The 22,515-nt window shown below is 37.4% G+C and overlaps 1 protein-coding gene across 6 annotated transcripts in view; it reads right to left on the bottom strand.

The window, feature by feature from the left end:
* The window catches only part of ACAP2 (ArfGAP with coiled-coil, ankyrin repeat and PH domains 2), a 161,870-nt gene that overhangs the window by 70,184 nt on the left and 69,171 nt on the right, over positions 1-22,515 (bottom strand). For all 6 annotated transcript variants that reach the window (XR_001917891.1, XR_001917892.1, XM_018046482.1 and 3 more), the window contains exons 3-4: positions 18,931-19,050; positions 18,108-18,161 (exon numbers count right to left, since the gene is read on the bottom strand). Coding sequence is in view for 4 of the 6 variants with exons in the window: in XM_018046482.1 (XP_017901971.1) it covers positions 18,108-18,161; positions 18,931-19,050 (174 nt within the window). In the remaining 2 variants the exon portion in view is untranslated. The remainder of the gene's footprint in view (positions 1-18,107; positions 18,162-18,930; positions 19,051-22,515) is intronic.

Below are 22,515 nucleotides of genomic sequence, written 5' to 3'. Positions count from 1 at the left end.
CACTGGCAGGCGGGTTCTTTACCACTAGCACCACCTGGGGAGCCCCAAACACATGAGACCTGAGTTCGATCCCTGGGTCAGGAAGATCCCTTGGAGAAGAGAATGGCTACCCACTCCAGTATTCTTGCCTGAAGAATCCCATGGACAGAGGAGCCTGATGGGCTACAGTTCATGGCATCATAAAGAGTCAGACACAACTGAGCAACTAATACTTTCACTATTTTTATCTTAGAATTGGCTCTTCTAGACCCTGTGGTGAAGCCTTCAAATGACAGTTGTTTAGTTGCTAAGTTGCGTCCGACTCTTTCGCAATTCCGTGGACTGTAGCCCGCAGTCTCCTGTGTCCGTGGAATTTACCAGGCAAGAATACTAGAAAGGTTGCCATTTACTTCTCCAGGGTATCTTCCTGACCCAGCAATCAAACCCATGTCTCCTGTGGCTCCTGCACTGCAGGTTCATTCTTTACTGCTGAGTCACTGGGAAAGTCTCAGCAAAGACCTCATTAAAGACTCTGAAATAGAGCCACCCAGCTGTATCTCTCTAAAAAATAGACTCCAGGCCCAGTAACAATGAGATAATGTTTGTTGTTTTAAGTCACTATATTTGGGAGTAAATCTGTTATATCGCAATAGATAACTAATATATCCATCAATAAGTGAATGGATAAGGAACCTGATACTTCTACACAATGCAACATTATTAAGCAATTTAAAAAAAAGGAATTGATGCACAAACCACGACTGAATCTCAAACTAATTACACAGAAAGAAATCAGAGCAAAAAAAATTCCATTTACATATAAGTCTAGAAAATGCAAACTGATCAATAATGACAGCCAGCAGTGACTGACAAGGAATAAGGACATGGCAAATTGAAAAGGAGGAACTATAAAATGGCACAAGAAAATTTTTGAGGTGTTAATTGTTATGTTCATTAAATTAAATGAGGTGACAATTTTATGGCAGTAATACATATGTCAACATCTATCAAACTGTACACTTTAATACACAGTTATATCGATTACTCCTCAGTTTAAAAAAATATATATATATATATTTCAGAGAAAGAAATAGAATCTATTATTACTGTTGCTTTAAAATAACGAAACATAACTATCTAAATTCTCCAAAATATAGCATTTAGCTAGTTTATATACATTTGGATAGAATGAGAAGTTTTCAGGCAAATGTCAATAATCTAGCTGACATATTTTTAACATCTCCATTAGAATGAAAAGTATGTTGTAATGCAAGGGCAACTGAGTAAAACTCTTGTTTTCTACTTACGAATTTTACGCCATTCAGCTATCTAACAGCTAACTGCCCACCCCGCCCCCACAAAACGTCGCAAAGAGCTGCCCCAATTGGGCACTAATCTATACCCCACTAAGCTAGACTTCACAGCATTTCTTTTCATGTGCTAAAAGCATAAAGCTTTAAGACTTTGTCTTGTCAATGTCCCTGGAAATTAGGTGACAAGGAAGTGTACAAGATTCTTCCCTAAAATTTTGCCCTTTACCTCATTTCCCCATTTTCCTTGTGTACAGTTCTACTATCCTGACTAGTTGGGGGTTCTGATTCAGATCTTACCCACAGTACTCAGCAACCACCAAAAACCTTATCTGGACTTTAAACCAAAAACAAAATTTGTTTCATCCTCAGAATCAAGTACATCTCAGGGCTTCTCTTCCAGGTCTACACCACAAAACCTGGGATGGTATAATAAAGTCACAGTGACAGATTCTGGCCAGGGAGGGGGTGAGGGGCTACCAACACAAAAGCTGAGATTCAGTTCCCTATTTGGAAATGAATAGCATTATTCCTAGCAACATATGCATGACAAGTAATCAACAGTGTCATCTGATCTGCTAGTTATAAAAAGATCTTACTAAAGTGCATAAATATCATGACTGCTTAAAACCAATGGCTTACACTCAAGTTTTTCCCCATTCATGTCGGTACTAAGATAAAGCAACACTATCTCTGCAATGTTCAGGAAAGGATGAAAGCTGAAATACACTACACAGATGGCAGGCACTCTAGGAAGTTTAGCACAACACAAGAATAGGCTACACATCCATAGATAGCTTTGAACTAGTTCCAGTTCTTACCATTTAGGTCCCCTTGGCCGAGAATAAAATTTTGCAAAGTCTTCATGATCCATTTAAATATTACTGAGCTAACACAGCAGTCTCTTCTGATGATTCTGCATGACACAATCATTCCTGTCCTTTCCAGAATCTATAGGCACAGGGGTTTGGCTGTTGACATTGTGAATTCGCTGAATCTTTCAAGTCTCATCAGGTCTGCTTATTTCAGGCCTATAACAATCAAGACGACTCTTCTTTGTTTTATCAGAAACAGGTCCCAAATATGCAAGTGAATATCTATTATGTGTTACTGTTTTTCTACATTCTCTGCCTGTCCTAACTTATTCATTTATTAATATCTAACCTCTTCTTTCTCCCTTTCTTCATTTCTCTAATGCAATGGTTTGTCACTGGCTGGGTATGAATCAAACTCATTTGCAAAGCTAACAGAAAATACAAAGATTCCAGCTTGTTAAAGAAGGATAGAACTCTTCCGCATTCTTTAAGAAATTCACTAGGTGACTGTTACTCAAAGTGAAAGTGAAAGTCACTCAGTTTTGTCTGACTCTTTGTGACCGCATGGACTTAGTCCATGGAATTCTCCTGGCCAGAATACTGGAGTGGGTAGCCTATCCCTTCTCCAGGGGAACTTCCCCACCCAAGAATCAAACCGGGGTCTCCTGCGTTGCAGGCAGATTCTTTACCAACTGAGCTATCAGGCAAGATTGAGACAAATTGTTCTGACCAGGGGTTCTCAAATGGCTGCACACAGTATTATAACCTGGGGAACTTTTAAATACTCTGATGCTGAGATAATTATAAAAACTGGTGAGACTCAGAAATATATTTTTAAAGTTCCCTGGATGTGAACCAGCATTATCCACATCACTTGAGTACTTGTCAGAAATGAAGAATCTTCAGAACCACCCCAGACTTACATTATCAGAAACCTGCCTTTACCGAGATGTCCAAATGCTTGTTTGGGGGAAGCAACACACTGTTTCTCAAATTGGGCTGCACACTGGGATGACATGTGCTGTGGAGCTTTAAAGATTATGGATTGCTGGTTCTTACTCCCAGGGACTGGATTTTAACTAGTCTGGACTGTAACCTACAAGCACTCCACTGAGAAGAATTCATCAAGGTAGCTAAATCACTAAATTACTTTCACTAGAGCAGAAAGGGGCCTCTCTTCAGTGGATGTCATGATAGATACAGTCCTCTGAAGTGGACAAAAATAGTCTTGAGAGCAAAGGTTACCACATTTTTTCTGTAGAACTAGACAGCATTTTAGGCTCGTAGGCCGTGTAGTCTGTGTCACAACTACTCATCTCTGCCATTGTGTGAAAATAACCATAGACAATACAAAAACAAATGAATAATGCTATGTTCCTACAAAAATTTATATGAAAAAGGCAGAGGGGCAACAGGCTAGACTTGGCCTGCAAGCCATAGTTTGCCAACCCATGCTCTAGAAAAGTGGTTCACAAACTTTAGAATACGTCAGAATCACCTGCAAGGCTTGCTCAAACACATATTGCTGGCTTTCAGCTTCAGAGTTTCTGATTTAGTAGATCTGAATGGACTCTAGGAAGCTACCATTCTAATAAGTCCTTAGGTGTTGCTGATGCTGCTGGTCCAGGCACCACAATTTGAGAATCATAGGCAAACACATGACAAAATTCTCTTCTTCAACCACAATGTATCTGCATATGAAAAAGTTATTAAATAAAACAATGGCAGGAGTAAATTGTACAAGACTTCAATACAAAATATCCATTTTATACAGAAAGATTTGTACTTTAAACTTCTGCAAACACAAAATAAGAAACAAAGTTCTTTTATGATATTAGTTATAACTATATCAGATTAAGAAGCTGCTTAAAAGGTTACTCAATTAACAGCTAGAGCTACAGCCAGAATGCCTCATAAAATTGCATAATACACCAACCTACAAGGAAAATGTCAGAACTTTGCAATTTCCACAGAAGCAAAGGAAACAGAAAATGTGCCACATTCAAATAACAGAATTAACAGATGCATCTGACGGCATGCCAGGTAAACACAGTAATAATCACTAACCAGAAGACAATGGCATCAAAGTTTTCATTGCTGTGTGACGATTCTACATGTTAATAATTCTTGTTCAAATTAACAATTAAAATTTCTGAGTTTAAGATTATCTTGGAAGAACACTGATTGGTTTTCTAAGTACCAAAACAAATTCCTAGGGATGAAATACTCAAATGCCAAAAAGAAAACTTTAAAACAAAGAAGATGAATTTGGAAGTATGCACTACTGATAATGCGGCCACTAAGACAGCAGGATGTAAATTTACATTAAGAATCCATTTAGAGAGTTGTGAAGATCAACTAGTGTATTATTTCACAAAGGATCTCATATATGTAAAAGGCTCCATGTAGATATAAATTCCAAATTAAATTTCATGAAGACGATGCATGAATCTAAGCAAAACATTCAAAACATTTCATTCATCTTCAGCTTTTTGTATAGACATGAGACAATAATATCAACTCTCTGGGGACTTCCCTGGCGGTCCAGTGGTTAAGACTTCCTGCTTCCAGTGCAGGGGGCACGGGTTTGATCCCTGGTCAGGGAACTAAGATCCCGTATGCTGTGCAGTACAACTTCCCCCCAACCCCCACCCACAATACTAGCTGTCCAAAGGGAGAATTTTGCCTGGGTTTATGATTTAAAAATAGAATTCAAGAAATTTAGGAGGAACAACTTTCAACTTGCAGATGTGCTTAGTGCTAGTTATTGACTGGAGAAGGCAATGGCACCCCACTCCAGTACTCTTGCCTGGAAAATCCCATGGACGGAGGAGCCTGGTAGGCTGCAGTCCATGGGGTCGCTAAGAGTTGGGCACGACTAAGCAACTTCACTTTCGCTTTTCACTTTCATGCATTGGAGAAGGAAATGGCAACCCACTCCAGTGTTCTTGCCTGGAGAATCCCAGAGACAGTGGCCCCCGTCTATGGGGTCGCACAGAGTTGGACACAACTGAAGCGACTTAGCAGCAGCAGCGGTTATTGACTTTAAAAGGTGGCTTACTTAACTGGTGTTCTATATTCTGATGGATGACCTTATTTCAAGCAATTCCTTGATATTTTTGACAACTAACATGTACCAACAATCTTTATGGACTCAAAGTGTTGTAAACAAGAGGCTGAGAATGAGTCATTAGGGACTTTCAGTGCTATAATATGAATCCACAAAGAGAATTATTAAAATGTGTAAATGGGTTTCATAGGTAAAGCAACTTCTCCATTTACCTGCAGGAAAGCTGTCATTATTTCATTCAAAATCCATTCAACTTAACCCAAAAAATACATGACACTACATGTGTCAATGAAAGAAAAAAAAAGAACAATCCCACTTAATGAATGATTGTTCCTTTAAGGGATAATTTAAAGTGATGAAATCATTTAAATTACACTTACAAGTGATAAAACAATTCCTATCAATCAGGTGCAAAGGGTAATGTTCATCTGCCTTTCATTAGTATGTCTACCTACGCAGACAAAGTCCTCATCAATGAAAATGGCCGAGAACTTGAAAAGATCATTAATTTTTAACTCTTGATCAGGAACTGCTTGAAACTATTTCACACATAAGACCTTATTTTTTTTTTTAAAGGTACATTCAGGGAAGCCAGCTCAAGTTTCTCATTAAAATATTTTTTAAATATATGGAAACACGTTCAATATGTAATATCTCTCCTAACACTTTAAGTTTTATTTTAACATAATTCTATAAAAAATAAATTATTTACTAAATAGCTATTAACATAAGCTCATAAAAAAGAAATAAATATTTTTCACCAACACTCAGACAGGGCATGACACCTCGTGTCCCCTAGCAGTTCTCTCCAGTGTCTCATACAAACACAACCATCCTTTTCCACTTCTGCCATGAGATGAGAACAGAAACACCAAACTACTACATTCTCACTACCTAAAACCATCTATTGAGCAAATGAGTAGACAGGTGCAATATGGAAAGCCAAACACACACACACACAAAAAAAAAAAACCAGAAAGGGTCACACGTTTTCATGGAGTTTTATGCAACAATTCAACTTTAAAATTTCATTTGACAAATAATCAAATCAATAGTCTAAGCTCCTTATACCAACAGCAGATTAGAATTCAAAAGAGTCATCAGTAATGTTACATAAACAGGGCTCCAGAAAAACAACCAGTAGTCAAATCAACTCTAGCATGTACTACAATACGTATGACCTGCTTTGGAAAAGTCATGAGTTGGCATCTTATAAAAAAAACATGAGTTAAAGAGCAACTCTAGGAAATTCTCATTCTATAAAGAATAAGGAACAATACTGTCCATTTTTTACAGAGAAAATAAATCACAAAAGAATCCAAATAATTTATTTTTTAAATGACTAGATAATCTAGGCCCAATCTATGTTTAATTTTACTTGGCTAAAAACACAAATGATTAGATTATTTGAAACATTCATTTAAGCCCACAAAGTTATTCATAAATCTCTGTAACATCCAGCCTTTTATCCTGATACAAACTAATACACCAAGACGTAAGTGTTATGAGCTTGGCTGTAGAATGGAAAGCAGATGCCAGTTTTATTACCTTTTAGAAAGCAGTTTATCTTATTCTATAAAGCCTCCTTTCTCCTGTAATGCTATGTAATTAAAATTTCAGTGAACAGAATATACTACTAAAATAAAGCATTTTCTACAACTAGGCTTTTCCAACATTTTTAACAAATAGCTGAGATCACATTTAAATCTTATAATAATTAGCACTTTGTAATTTTCGAATTTTTACAATTAAAGGTCATCTAGTGAAGCCCCTTTATTACACAGTGGTAGAATGTAAAGCTTAGAAATATTAAATTACTTCCCCAGAATAAGAATTACACAAGTACCAAGGAGACAACAGTAAACAGTAAACAAGTATGTGTCATCCCTATCTTTATCTAGTTGAAGTGAAACATATAGCATTACGATGGGGTCAAAAACTTTTGCCACAAATACAAAAATTCTGATTCAATATACAGAGGTCACTCCTACTGAAAACATTAAAAGTATTTGTTAACAAGAAACAAACAGGCCAGAGAGCACAGCAACTATAAAAAGAAAGAAAAAAGTAAACTAAAGTCTCACAATTTCATACCTACAGCTATTAGCAGAAAATTTCTGAGATGCTTTAAAAAGGAATATGGGAATAAAATTAGAAAGACACTAGACATCTGAGTGCAGTATGAGACAGAGTGTTCTCTATATACATATACATTCATATAAGTACATATGTAAATACATTCAAGTTCACCTCTATCGCTTTTAGACCTCTAGGCCAACAGACAGACAAATAGTTTGCAAACTATCTTTCTAAAGCAACATGAATTATAGTCAAAACAGAGATCTGAAGTTTTCAAGTACATAAAACAATAAAAGAAAAGAATATTAAATATTTTTATGTATCTCTTTGAGCCCTGAATTGTCATCAATTTAACACATCTTTATCCATTTGATTACTTAAAAATAAAACAAGGGTTATCATAATCTCAGTCTCCTCAACCCTGCCATGAGTAACTCCTTCCTACCCAGGTCTTCCGAGCAGCAACAGAAGAGATAAATGTAACAGTCATGAAACTTAGGACAGACAATAAAGTAAGTATATATATTTAAGGACAAGATCATACACATATATGTGGTGTGTGTATGCGTGTCTTCTAATGTGGCACATAAAAGATGGTAAATTGACAGAATGCAACCATATGGTGGTCAAGGAAGGCTTCTCATAGAGGAAGTGATCTATTACAGTGAGAGAGGCCTACAGAAAGAGAAGGAATGTCATAGAGAAACAATCACACACAGATGTGAAGGGAGAATGTTCTGCACAGAACAGATACCAAGTACAAAGGTCCTAAGGTGAGAATCACATTGGCATGTTCAAAGAACAACAAAGGAAAGGGTTACAACCAGGCAGAGTAGAGATGAGATCAGGAAGTTACCAGCAGGAGCCTCATCATACAGGGCTTGGTTAGGATTTTATTCTGAGTATAATAAGGAGCCAGAGCAGCCAAGTAGTATGAATTAATTTGTATTTTTAAAAGTTCATTCTGGCTGCTGTATACAGAATGCATCGTAAAAGAAGAGAAGCAGAGATACAAGTTATATAATCTTAAACAAAAGGTGGTAGCCGTTTATAGTTTAGACTTGGAGGTGACAAAGGACCTGGGGTATATTTTGTTAATGTGTGCGATACAGAGTGCAAGGAGAAAAAGAAAAGTCACAGAAAAAGGTTTCAAGGATAAAAATTGTTAAGATTGTGTAATGATATACCTACTAAAAATGTTTTCAAAATTATAGTCTTTGTGGTTGGTGTGCCAACTGTTTACTGGCTTTCACCACTATATCACCCTTCCATAATCGTCTCCTCTGTGATGACAAGAGCTAGAGATCTGTGAAGTGTATTTCCCAAACTCCCTGCAAGCTAAGAGGTCAGGTTCTACAAATGGGATCTGATGTTAGATTAAGAGGCAGGAGATAAAGAGAAGCCACTTTTCTCTCCGCTTTCTGTTCTGACACAGCCATTAGTGAGCAACTGAGCTACTCCAACTTTCAGCAGCATCAGGGACCAATCCAGGAGTGTCAGCAACAAGCAGGAGAGCTTTGACTTCTTGGCTTGGGAACGATACAGTGCAGCACTTAGGGGCTCTGGTGTCACATCTACCCTGAGTCCTGCAGCCCTAAGGACAATAGCTCCTTCCCATGATGAATAATCTCTAGGTGGCATCATTGTGGTTTTTTTCCTTCTTCCAACTCTCTGAATACTTCGTAACTAAATCAATGCATAAAAATCTTTCTATAAGTAACACCATATGTAAAAAAAAAAAAAGGAAAGAAAGAAATACCATATGTGGTTTCTATTTTCCCAAATGGATACCAACCAACATAGTAAAGGAAGAAGTATCACCCCAGCAACTGGTTGCACACTTTCTGTTACTCATCACAATACCCTTTTACATATTGTTATTGCAAATTCTACTATTCCCCTTTTACAGAACAGTAAACTGAAAAATGAAAAGTGATTTTTAAAATTGACCGAAATTATACAGCTCATAACAGTGAAGCCTAAACTCAAAGGTGTTTCTATCTAAATTCTATGTTCCTTTTACAATGTTAAAAATCAAGAAACATTGATTGCTTTTAATTTTAGAAAAGCAGGGGGAAAAAACACACTATTGGAATCAGTTCAGGAAACTAGTTGCACATTAACAGCACTATCACTAAAAAGACTAATAATCTCTACTGTCTTGAAGCAAACTATACTTTTAGCCCTGGCTTCAAACAAACCTCATTTTTAAAGACTTAGTTTACTCTAACAGGATAATTTATAAAATACTCTGAACTTGAGATTTCTTGACAGACAGACTTCAACATACATTTAAACTACTTCCTTGCCAAAAGTTTATCTTAATCATAACTTTTCACATATAAAACTACAAAAAGAACAAGATAGTCTTACAAAAAGCAATAATATAAGACTTACTAATTTAAAGAAAATATCAAGAATAGGGCTATTACAAAGGATATTTTATTACAAAAAAACTTAATTTAGTATGTTAATTTAAAATCAGTAACTTTTAAACAATTTTGATTCTCATTATATTACACTGTTTAAGGAGTCTGAATCCAAAAGATCCCCTGAATTAAAAGAAATCAAATATACCATACACTAGCATCCAATTCAACAGAAGGCAAAAAGAAAACTAATAAGGGGTCATTAGGAACAAGTTGGTGCAAAATGTTAGCGCTAAAATCGTAGAACTCTTAGAGAAAAAACAAAGGAATAAGTCTGAATGATCTAGGATTTAGCAATGGATTCTTAGATATGACCCCAAAAGTAAGAGGAACAGAAGAAAAAAAAAAAGATAAATTGGATTTCATCAAAATTAAAACTTCTAGAGAAGGGCCAAGATGGCAGAGTAGAACCATAAGATGACCTCCTCTCACAAGCTCACCAAACTCACAACAATCTGCAGACCAACCATTGTCGAAAAAAAACTGAAACCTACCAGGGAAGAGTCTCTCCAACTAAAGACATAAAGACAAAACCAGAATAAGACTGGTAGTAGGGGTGTGCCTGTGATATGATCAAATCTCATACCCCCCGCCAAAGTAAGCAACCCATAAACTAGAGTACAATTAGATTACAGACATTCTCCTACAACAGTGAGAATGCTGAGCCCCACATAAGGCCCCCAGCATGGGGGTCTGGCATTAGGAGGAAAAGACCCCAGAACATTTGGCTTTGGAAGCCAGTGGAGCTTGACTGCAAAAGCTCCACAGGATTGGGAGAAACAGAGACTTCACTCTTAAAGAGTGCACACAAAATTTCGGGTGCACAAGGACCTAGGGCAAAAGCAGTAACTGGATAGTAGCCTGGGTCGAATCCACTGCTGATCTTTGGAGTGTCTTCTGGCGAGACGGGGCGGATGTGGCCCATCCTGGGGACACAAACACTGCTGGTGAACGTACTGGAAAACACTGACCTGTGGGGCCTCGTCCAGAGCCTGATATTTTGGCACAAAGACCCAGCCCCACCTAAAAGCCTGTAGTCTCCAGTGTTGGGACACCTCAAGCCAAACAAAAAACTGAGTGGGAACACATTCCCACTGATCAGCTGACAGGCTACTTCAAGATTTCCTGCACACAGCAGCCTCCAGACACACCCCTAGAAAGGCCCTGCCCACCAGAGGACCAATACTCAGCCCCACCAACAGAGGGTAAACACTGGCCTCTCCTGCCAGGAAGACTCCAAAGCCTATAGACCAGCCTTACCCACCAGGGGGCAGACACTAGAAGCAAAAAAAATTACGGTCCTGCAGTGTGCAAGCCAAATTCACAAACACAGGCCAGACATTACCCTGGAATTACTTGGCCCCTAATACCTTGTGACAAGAGGGGATTGCACTGCTGGGACACACTGGACATTTCCTTCGGAGGGTCACTTTTCCAAGGTCAAGAAATCCAATGAACGTACAACAAACGTAAAAATACAAACAGCAATTTAGACAAAATGAGGCAACCCACTCCAGTATTCCTGCTTAGAAATCACTGCTCCTGAAGAGAAAAAAAGAATGAAAAGAAATGAGGACTTTGGCCTTGGAAGCCAGTGGAGCTTGACTGCAAAACCTCCACAGGATTGGAAGAAATAAGAGACTTCACTCTTAAAGAGTGCAAACAAAACCTCAGTTTAAAAGATTTCTGGGACAAGTGTGATAATATTTGCATTACAGGGGTACCAAAGGAGTAGAGAAGGTTTTGAGAACATATCAGAAGAGGTACTAGCTGCAACTTTCTTAATCTGGGGAAGGAAAGAGTCACCCAAGCACAGGAAGTACAGAGACTCTCATACAGGATTAGCCCAGAGAGGCATACACTAAAACACACTGTAATCAAAATGACAGAAATCAAAGATAAGAGAGAGTATGTGACACTGGAGCCTATTATACAGAGTGAAGTAAGCCAGAAAGAAAAACACCAATACAGTATACTAACGCATATATATGGAATTTAGAAAGATGGTAGTGATAACTTATGCGAGACAGCAAAAGAGACACAGATGTATAGAATAGTCTTTTGGACTCTGTGGGAGAGGGCGAGGGTGGGATGCTTTGGGAGAATGGCATTGAAACATGTATAATATATGTGAAACGAATCGCCAGTCCAGGTTCGATGCAAGATACAGGATGCTCGGGGCTGGTGCACTGGGATGACCCAGAGGGATGGTATGGGGAGGGAGTTGGGAGGGGGGTTCAGGATGGGGAACATGTGCACACCCGTGGCGGATTCATGATGATGTGTGGCAAAACCAATACAATATTGTAAAAAATAAAAGCAACAAGGAAAAGGTAACAAATAACATACAAGGGAATTCCCATAAGGCTATCAGCAAATTTTTCAGCAAAACTCAAACCAACAGAAGAGAATGATATGATATATTTAAAGCGATGAAAGAAAAGGACATACAACCAAGAATACTCTACCTAGTAAGACTTTCACTGAGATTTTATGGAGAAGTCAAAAACTTTACAGACAAGCCAAAGCTAAAAGAATTCAGCACCACCAAAGCAGCTTTACAACAAATGCTAAAGGAACTTCCCTGGGCAGAAAAGAAAAGGCCACAACTAGAAACAAGAAAATTACAAAACGGAAAAGCTCACTGCTAAAGGCAAACACACACAACAGGTAGGAAACAATCCAAAAACAAAGCTAATAGTAAGGTTAAAGGACGAAAGTAGTAAAAATCATTTGTATCCACAATAAGCAGTTACGGGATACACAAAACAATCTGATACAAAATATAATACCCAAAACAGTTATTATGAGGGGAGGTGAGTACAAATGAAGGTTATCTAAAATGTGTTTGAAATTAAAAGGTCAGCAATTTAAAACAAGCACATACAAATATAGACTCCTATATAAAAATCTCATGGTAACCACAAAACAATAACTATAATAGATACACATACAAAGAAGAAAAAAGAATCTAAATATAACAATAAAGAGAGTCATCAAACCACAAGAAAGAGAACAAAAAAAGAAAACAGAAAGACTTAACAAAAAACAAATCCAAAAAAATTAAGAAAATAGCAACAGGAACATACATATTGGTTATCATCACCTTAAATGTAAATGAAATAAATGTTCCTACCAAAAGACAGAGACTGGCTGAATAAATACCAAAATAAGGCCTGTATATCTGCTGCCTGTAAGAGACTCACTTCAGATCTAGAGACACATATGGACTGACAGTAAGTGGATGGAAAAAAGGTATTCCATGCAACTAGAAATCAAAAGAAAAGTTGGAATAGTAATACTTGTGTCACACAAAATATACTGTCAAATAAAGACAAGAGACAGAGAAGGACACTACATGATGATTAAAGGATCAACTCAAAAAGAAGGTAGCACAGTTTTAAATATATAGGTACCCACCATAGGAGCCCCTCAATATATAAGCCAAATGTTAAAAGACATAAAAGGAGAAACTGATATTAATACAATAAAGCGGTAGACATTAGCATCCCACTTACATCAATGGACAGATTAATCAGACAGAAAATCAATAAGGAAACATGAGACTTAAATGATACATTTGGCCAGATGGACTTAATTGACATTTATAGAGCATTCCATCCAAAAGCTGTGGGACACACACTATTTTCAAGTGTACATGGAACAGTCTCCAGAATAGATCACATGCTAGGACATATAGCAAGCCTCAGTGAATTTAAGAAAACTGAAATTATATCAAATATTGACATCTTTTCCAACTACAAGGCTACAGACAGATGGAAGCTAAACAATATGCTACTAAGCAACCAGTGCCTCACTGAAGAAATCAAAGAGGAAAATTTTAAATGTCTAAAGACGAATGCCTGAAAGAGTAAATTTACTATCCAAAACCTATGGGATACAGCAGAAGCAGTTCTAAGAGGGAAGTTCATAGCAATACAAGTTTACCTAAGGAAACAAGAAAAGTCTCAAACAACTTAATCTTACATAAGAAGCAACTAGAGAAAGAACAACAAACAAAACTCAATGTTAGTAAAAGAAAATAAATCACCAAGATCAGAGCAGAAATAAATGAAACAGAGACTTCAAAAACAACAGAAAGATCAATGAAACCAAAACTTGGTTCTTTGAAAAGAAAACTAATTCAACAATGAAAAGCTGAAAGCATTTCCTCTAGGATCAAGAGTAAGGGTGCCCATTCTCACCACTTATACTCAGCACAGGTTTGGAAGTCCTTGCCACGGCAATTAGAGAAGAAAAGGAAATAAAAGCAATCCAGATTGGAAGAGAAGTAAACCTGTCACTGTTGCAAATATTTCTATGTCAACCTTTAGACGGTCTCATCAAGAATAAAAGGGAGAGGACCAAATAAAGAAAATCAGAAATGAAAATGGGGAAGTTATGACCACCACCACAGAAATACAGAAGATCATAGGGAGAATACTACAAGCAACTACACACCAATTAAAAAGGACAACTAGAAGAACTGGAAAAATTCTTAGAAAGGTACACTCTCATAAGACTGAACCGAGAGGAAACAGAATATACGAACAGGTCAACTACCAGTACATAAACTGAATCAGTAATTTCAAAATTCCCAACAAATAAAAGCCAAGGACAAGACGGTTTCTAAGGTGAATTCCAACAAACATTTAGAGAAGAGTTAATACCTATCCTTCTGAAACTATTCCAAGAAACTGCAAGGTAAGGAACACTCCCAGACTCATTCTATGAGGCCACCAACACCCTGATACCAAAATCAGAAAAAGATATCAAAAAAGAAATTATAGGCCAGTATCACTGATGAACACAATGTAAAAGTCCTCAACAAAATATGAATCCAAACTGAATCCAACAATACATTAAAAGGATGATACACCATGATCAAGTGGGATTTATTCCAAGATGCAAGGACTTTTCAATATCTGCAAATTAATGAGTGTGATAACATCACATTAACAAACTGAAGAATAAAAACCATATGATCATCTCAACCAATGCAGAAAAATCTTTTGATAAAATTCAATATCCATTTATAATAAAAACTAGTCCAAAAATAGGCATAGAGGGAACATACCTCAACATAATAAAGGTGATATATGACAAGTCCACAGCTAACATCATACTCAATGATGAAAAGATGAAAGCATTTTCTATAAGATAATGAAGAAGACAAAGGATGCCCATTCTCACCACTTTCATTCAGCATAGTTTTGGAAGTCCCAGACACAGCAATTGAAGAAAAGGAAATAAAAGGAATCTAACCTGGAAAAGAAGACGTGAAACCGTCACTGTCTGCACATGGCATTTCTATGCTCCACACAGGAAATCTTAATGACGCTACCAGAAAACTACTAGAGCTCATGAATGAATTTAGTAAAGTTAAAAGATACAAAATTAACGTATGGAAATTCATCGCATTTCTGTACACTAAAGGAGATCAGCCCTGGGTGTTCTTTGGAAGGAATGATGCTGAAGCTGAAACTCCAGTACTTTGGCCACTTCATGCGAAGAGCTGACTCACTGGAAAAGACTCTGATGCTGGGAGGGATTGGGGGCAGGAGGAAAAGGGGACGACAGAGGATGAGATGGCTGGATGGCATCACCAACTTGATGGACGTGAGTTTGAGTGAACTCCAGGAGTTGGTGATGGACAGGGAGGCCTGGCGTGCTGCAATTCACGGGGTTCCAAAGAGTCGGACAAGACTGAGCGACTGAACTGAACTGAACAACCAAATATCAGAAAGAGAAATTAAGGGAACAATCCCATTTACTATTACATCAAAAAGAATGAAATATCTGGGAATAAACCCACCTAAAGAGGCAAAATGAAAAGAAAACCTACAGAATGGGAGAAAATATTTGCAAACATTACAACTGACAAGGGATTTTTAAAATATACAAACAGCTCACAAAGCTAAGAATCAAAAAAAGAAACAACCCAATCAATAATGGGCTGAAGACCTAAACAGGTATTTCTCCAAAGATGGTCAATAGGCACATGAAAATATTTTCAACATCACTAATTATTAGAGGAATGCAAATCAAAACCACAATATCTCAGTAACACCTCACATCACTCAAAATGGCTATCATCAAAAAAATCCAAAAACAATAAACGCTGGGGAGAGTGTGGAGGGAAGGGAACCCTCATACACTACTGGTGGGAATGTAAACTGGTGCAGCTACTATGGAGAAGTATGGAGGTGCCTTAAAAAACTAAAAACAAATTTGCCATATAACCCAGCAATCCCCTTCCTGAGCATATATCCAGAGAAGACTCTAATTTGAAAAGATACAAGCACCCCAATGTTCATATCAGTAGTATTTACAGTAGCCAAGACATGGAAACAACCTAAATGTCCCTCAACAGAGAAATGAATAAAGAAGATGTGGTGTGTAGGTACACACACACACACACACACACACACACACACACACACACACATAACTACTCATAATACTAGAATACTACTCAGCCACTAAAAAGAATGAAATATAGAAACATGGATAGACCTAGAAATTACCAAGTGAAGTAAGAAAGACAGAGAAAGACAAATATCATATGATATCATTTATGCAGAATCTTAAAAAAACTGACAGAAATAAACAAATTTATTTACAAAACATAAACAGACACAGAAAACAAACTTCGGGTTGCCAAAGGGGATAGTTGGCGGGGGGGGGGGGGGGTGGGGGGGTAGTTGAAGATAAATTAGGAGTTTGGGATTACCATATATACCTTATTACATATAAAACTGGAGCAGGAAATGGCAACCCATTCCAGTAGTCTTGCCTGCACAATTCCATGGACAGAGGAACCTGGTGGGCTACAATCCATGGGGTCACAAAGAGTTGGATACGACTGAGTGATTAACACATGTAAAATAGGTAAATAACAAGGACCTACTGTATAGCACAGGGAACCATATCCAATACCTTGTAATAACCTATAATAGAAATCTGAAAAAGAATATATATATATATATATATATATGCATAACTGAATCACTTTGCTATACACTTGAAACTAACATAACATTGTGAACTCACTATACTTCAATAAAACAATTAAAACTTTAATGCATCAAAGGACATTTATCAAGAAAGTAAAAAAACAACTTACAGAATAGGAAAAATTATTTACATATCGTACATCTGATAAGGGTTTAATATCCAGAGTATATAAAAAATTCAATTTAAACAAATTTTTAAATGGGCACATTACTTAAGCGGACAACAATGGTACCAATGGCAGAAGAAAATACACAAATGGTCATAAACAGATGAAAAGATGCTTAACCACATTAGTCAAGCAAGAAACACAAATCAAAGCCACAATAAGATACCAATTCACACCTACTACAATGGCTATAACAAAACGGAAGGAAGGAAGATAGGTAGATAGATAGATAACAAGTGTAAAAACTTGTTTTGACCCAGATGTAAAAACTGGAACACTCATACATTGCTAGTAGGGATGTAAATGGGAATGTAAAATGTTGTAGCCTCTGTGGAAATCAGTTTGATGGTTTCTCAAAAAGATAAACATAGAATTACTTATGACCCAGCAATTCTACACCTAGATACATAACCAAAAGAACTGACAGCAGAAACTGAAGAAGATGCTTTTGCATAATTTTGGAATAAATAAAATTTGAACCACAATTAAAATAAATATTATCAGATCAATTCATTCTTAACATGTTGTCCCAAAAAAAAACAAGAAAATCAAATTAACTAAAAACCAGAAAGTAGCAGAATTTACAAAGAATATAAGTATTGATATTCCCCTCTTATAGGCAGTTAAATTTTGAAACACTGAATAAATAATTATATGAGTCATACATATTAGATTTTTAAAAAATTATAAAAATATATATAGCTTACAAAGTACCATATTTCCAGTAAACTTTTACAAACTGTATAAAGGCATTTCATCACATTCCAAAAGTAACATATATCCCTCATTCTTAAAGATCTGTCCTCATATCTTAAACACACACATAAATAGCTCAAACAATACAACAGTCTTTCATATCAGCAACTTATTAGACAAAGGGGATATATTTGTAATTAAAAGAAATAGCCAAATTTACAATGATGACTTGTACATCTGTCTTTCTTCTTGAAATAACTGCTTAAAAATTTACAAAGGGACAACTTAAAGAGAAAAAATTAACTTTTATGAGTATGCACTTCATTGAAATTAAAGTTCACTATTACAGGATAGGAAATAATACACATGTATATTCCATCTTTTCTCTCTCACACACACACGAATTTTAGACCCACCCAACTAAAAAGTTGTTAATAAATCAAAGTCTGTGAATTCCAACTTAAGTAATTCTATAAAATATTGCCGCCAAAGAAAAGTAATAAAGCATTACCACGGCCACAATAACCCCTACTTACTAACACTTACTGTGTGAAAGTTTATCATTTCTTGAAGACTGTCAGAAAATTTGGTCAAACTTGTCTGGGAAAGAAATCAAAAGAAAACCAAGTTATTTAAGAGCTACTTTAATATATGGTAGAAAAACGTATTTTCAGCATTTGTGACAGAAAGATCTAGTTACAGTGTAAACAGTAACATTTATTTCTCACTAGGACAATCTCACTACTTCTCAGACACGGTCTGCATAGAAGTCTACAGGTAGTAAAACTACCTTGAATAAAACTCAAGAACAGTCAAAGAATTAAACTGCCTATCAATACTATTATACTAACTAATTGAAATGGCAAAGGTTAAAAGTAAGTGTATCAAGACTGTGTGCATTTAGGTATCTATAGATCACATAATTACCAAATTATACCATTTTTTTCACTAGCTATTATTCCTCTTAAAAGAAACATTATAATACCACATAATAGAGCAGGGAGTCTAAGCTAACATAGCTAGTCCACCAGAACTTTCCTATGCAGCCCCCCAAATGTACAGTTAGATACTAGTCTTAAGTTAATGTTCTCTGCTTGCACTAATAAACATGATCCTACCCTACCTGCTCAGGTGCCCCTCTAGATGCTTCAGCTCACCTAGCAGCAAGTGTAGTAAAGAGATATTTACACCACAGATCAACCATCACCTTCTAACTGTCCTAGAACACAGAATTATATAAGATAGCACCAATAGGTGATAGCTTTTCCACTTCTGATTTTAAGGACCACCATTATTAATAAGGTAAATAGATACAGTTATTTAATAACATGTTGCATGGATCATTTTAACTAAGTTTAATAATACTAACCTCAACTACAGCATCATTGCTAGAATACTGTGCCAGGTCTCGAATCCCATTCATGAACTGTTTATTTGCAACACAAAAGGCTTTTCCAGTATCAATCATTGCAATACACAGTTTCACAAGCTGAAAAAGAAACACATTATATAATTGAAAATATTTTTTTAATTAATTGAACAAGTATTATCAATAACCACATGAGTTTGCCGAGTTAAGATTACAGTTCATCAATAAATCGAAAGTAAACGAAAAGTGTTCTTTTTTTTTCCCTTTGGCTTATAAAGTAAATCATAAGAAGAGTAAATCATATCAAAAAAAAAAAAAGATGACCTTTCAAGATGTGGAGGGTGTCTTATAACACCAACCACCCATCAAGTTAATTTTTAATTTTATCAAGTTAAATTCAACCCTGTAGCTTAACTCCACAAAAATGTATTAAGCATCTCTTGGAAGATGGTAAAGCGTCTGCCTGGAATGCTGGAGACCAGGGTTCGATTCCTGGGTCGGGAAGATCCCCTGGAGAAGGAAATGGCAATCCACTCCAGCACTCTTGCCTGGAAAATCCCATGGACGGAGAAGCCTGGTAGGCTGTAGTCCATGGGGTCGCAAAGAGTTGGACACGACTGAGCAACTTCACTTCCACTTTCGGCAGAGCAAGCAGTTTGACAAAAGTTTTTTAAAAACACAACTGTGGTATGGTGGAGGAAAGGGAAGTAAACTGGTATGGTGGGTGAGTCATGTTGGTCATTTTAGTATCAGACTATCAAAGCAGACAGAGAAGGCAACGGCAAGCCACTCCAATACTCTTGCCTAGAAAATCCCATGGACGGAGGAGCCTAGTAGGCTACAGTCTATGGGGTCGTAAGGAATCGCACACAACTGAGCGACTTCACTTTCACTTTTCACTTTCACGCATTACAGAAGGAAATGGCAACCCACTCCAGTATACTTGCCTGGAGAATCCCAGGGATGGGGGAGCCTGGTGGGCTGCCGTCTATAGGGTCACACAGAGTCAGACACGACTGAAGCAACTTAGCAGCATCAGCATCAAAGCAGAATTGATTAATCAACCACATTTCTCCAATGCCTACCATTCTAGGCACTATACTAAATCTTAGAACTGAGCTTCTCTCTCTCTTTCCCCATTCCCTCTTTTTCTCTTTCACTTTTTAATCTTTCTCTTTTTTCCTTTCCATTCCTTTTCTTTTTCTAGTCCTTCTTTTTTCTTTATTTCACACAAAACATTTTCTTTAAGCAAACAATATCTTGGGTGAAAGTTAAACATAATAAAGATAAAAGTGGAGCTGATCTAGAAGAAGGAAGGGTAATGACAAAATGGGAAGTAGGGTCACCGAGAAGAGGATAAACAGCTTAGGAAAACTTTAGAAGACAACACAAGGATCTCAGGAGTATAATTTAAAACTGTTACCCTGGAATCTGGATCAACGTTAAGTGAAAAAAATCTCTGTTCTAATCTGTTCTACTAATTCTGTTCTAAGTCTCTGTTGTAATTCTCCAAACTAGGCTCCAACAGTATGTGAATCAAGAACTTCCAGAATGTTCAAGTTGGACTTAGAAAAGGCAGAGGAACCAGAGATCAAATTGCCAACATCTGTTGGATCATCAAAAAAGCAAGAGAATTCCAGAAAAAAATCTGCTTCTGTTTTATTGAACATGCTAAGGCCTTTGACTGTATGGATCACAACAAACTGGAAAATCCTTCAACAGACAGGAATACCAGACCACCTTATCTGCCTTGTAAGAAACCTGTATGCAGGTCAAGAAGCAACAGTGAGAACTGGACATGGAAAAACGGACTGGTTCCAAATTGGGAAAGGAGTACATCAAGGCTGTAATATTGTCACCCTGCTTATTTAACTTATATGTAGAGTACACCATGGGAAATGCCAGTCTGGATGAAGCACAAGCTGGAATCAAGATTGCCAGGAGAAATATCAACAGCCTCAGATATGCAGATAACACCACCATTATGGCAGAAAGCAAAGAGGAATTAAAAGAGCCTCCTGATGAAACTGAAAGAGGAGAGTAAAAAGGCTGGCTTAAAACTCAGCATTCAAAACGCTAAGATCATGGCATTCGGTCCCATCACTTCATGGCAAACAGATGGGGAAACAATGGAAACAATGACAGACTTTATTTTCTTGGGCTCCAAAATCACTGCAGATGGTGACTGCAGTCATGAAATTAAAAGCTCCTTGAAAGAAAAGCTATGAAAAACCTAGAGAGCATATTAAAAAGCAGAAACATTACTTTGCTGACAAAGGTCCATAGAGTCCAAGGTGTAGAAGGTGTAGTGGCTCAGTCGTGTCCGACTTTTGCGACCCCGTGGACTGTAGCCTACCAGGCTTCTCCGTCCATGGGATTCTCCAGGCAAGAATACTGGATTGGGTTACCATTTCCTTCTCCAGGGGATCTTCACGACCCAGGGATCGAACCCGGGTCTCCCGCATTTGAGGCAGACGCTTTACCCTCTGAGCCACCAGGGAAGCCCTTAAGCTATGGCTTTTCCAGTAGTCATGTATGGATGCAAGAGTTGGACCATAAAGAAGGCTTAGTGACAAAGAGCTGACGGTTTTCAATTGTGGTGTTGGAGAAGACTTGAAGTCCCTTGGACTGCAAGGAGATCAAACCAGTCAATCCTAAAGGAAACCAACCCTGAATATTCACTGGAAGGACTCATGCTGAAGCTGAAACTTCAATATTTTGGCCACCTGATGTGAAGAGTTGACTCATTGGAAAAGACCCTGATGCTGAGAAAGACTGAAGGCAGGAGGAGAAGGGGACGACAGAGGATGAGATGGTTGGATGGCATCACCGACTCAATGAACATGAGTCTGAGCGAGCTGTGGGTGACAGTGAAGGACAGCGAAGCCTGGTGTGCTGCAGTCCATAGGGTCACAGAGTCGGACACGACTGAGCGACTGAACAACAAGATCCTAACCATTAGAAAAGCAGGTAAATTCTATTTAGCACAAACACAACTGCTATGCTCATCAAAACTATGCAAGAGAGAATAAAGGAAGAACATCAGGACCATGGGGTTCAAAGAAGGATTCCTACAAAAGGAAACACTTGAGAAAAGCCCTGAAGACCAACAGGAATTAGTCAATCAGATAAGGGTAATAAGACACTATTTTAGGAAAAGCATAAACTAACCCTGAAGCTTACAAGGCAGGGTAAACCAGAGGCACTAAGGAGCTTAGTTCAGTGCAAAAATGTATACAAGGGCCAGATCAGGAAAAACATTGTGGGCACAGCAAAAGTGTTCACATATTATACGAAAGGAAATGGCAAACAATAAAGACATCCTACATCTTAGAGCATGGCTTAGGGCATCTCTCTGGCAAACAGAGGATGATGGCTTCATATTAGAAAAGAAGACAATTTAAAGATGTAGAGAGGGAAAAGACAGAGGTGGCTAAAGCAAAGTCTTTCTCAAAGAAGTTCAGTCTGGAAGTGCAAAGGAAAAGGGGTGCTTTTATCACTCAAATGTGTGTGTGTGTGGAATGGATTAAGGACAGACTCTGTTAAGTTTCTAGATTAAAAGCAAGAAATAAAAGTGTTCCCATC

Source organism: Capra hircus, chromosome 1, assembly GCF_001704415.2.
Source record: "Capra hircus breed San Clemente chromosome 1, ASM170441v1, whole genome shotgun sequence".
NCBI classification, from domain to species: Eukaryota; Metazoa; Chordata; class Mammalia; order Artiodactyla; family Bovidae; genus Capra; species Capra hircus.
Note: the sequence above shows the minus strand (reverse complement) of the source record. Positions and strands in the feature narration are given on the sequence as shown.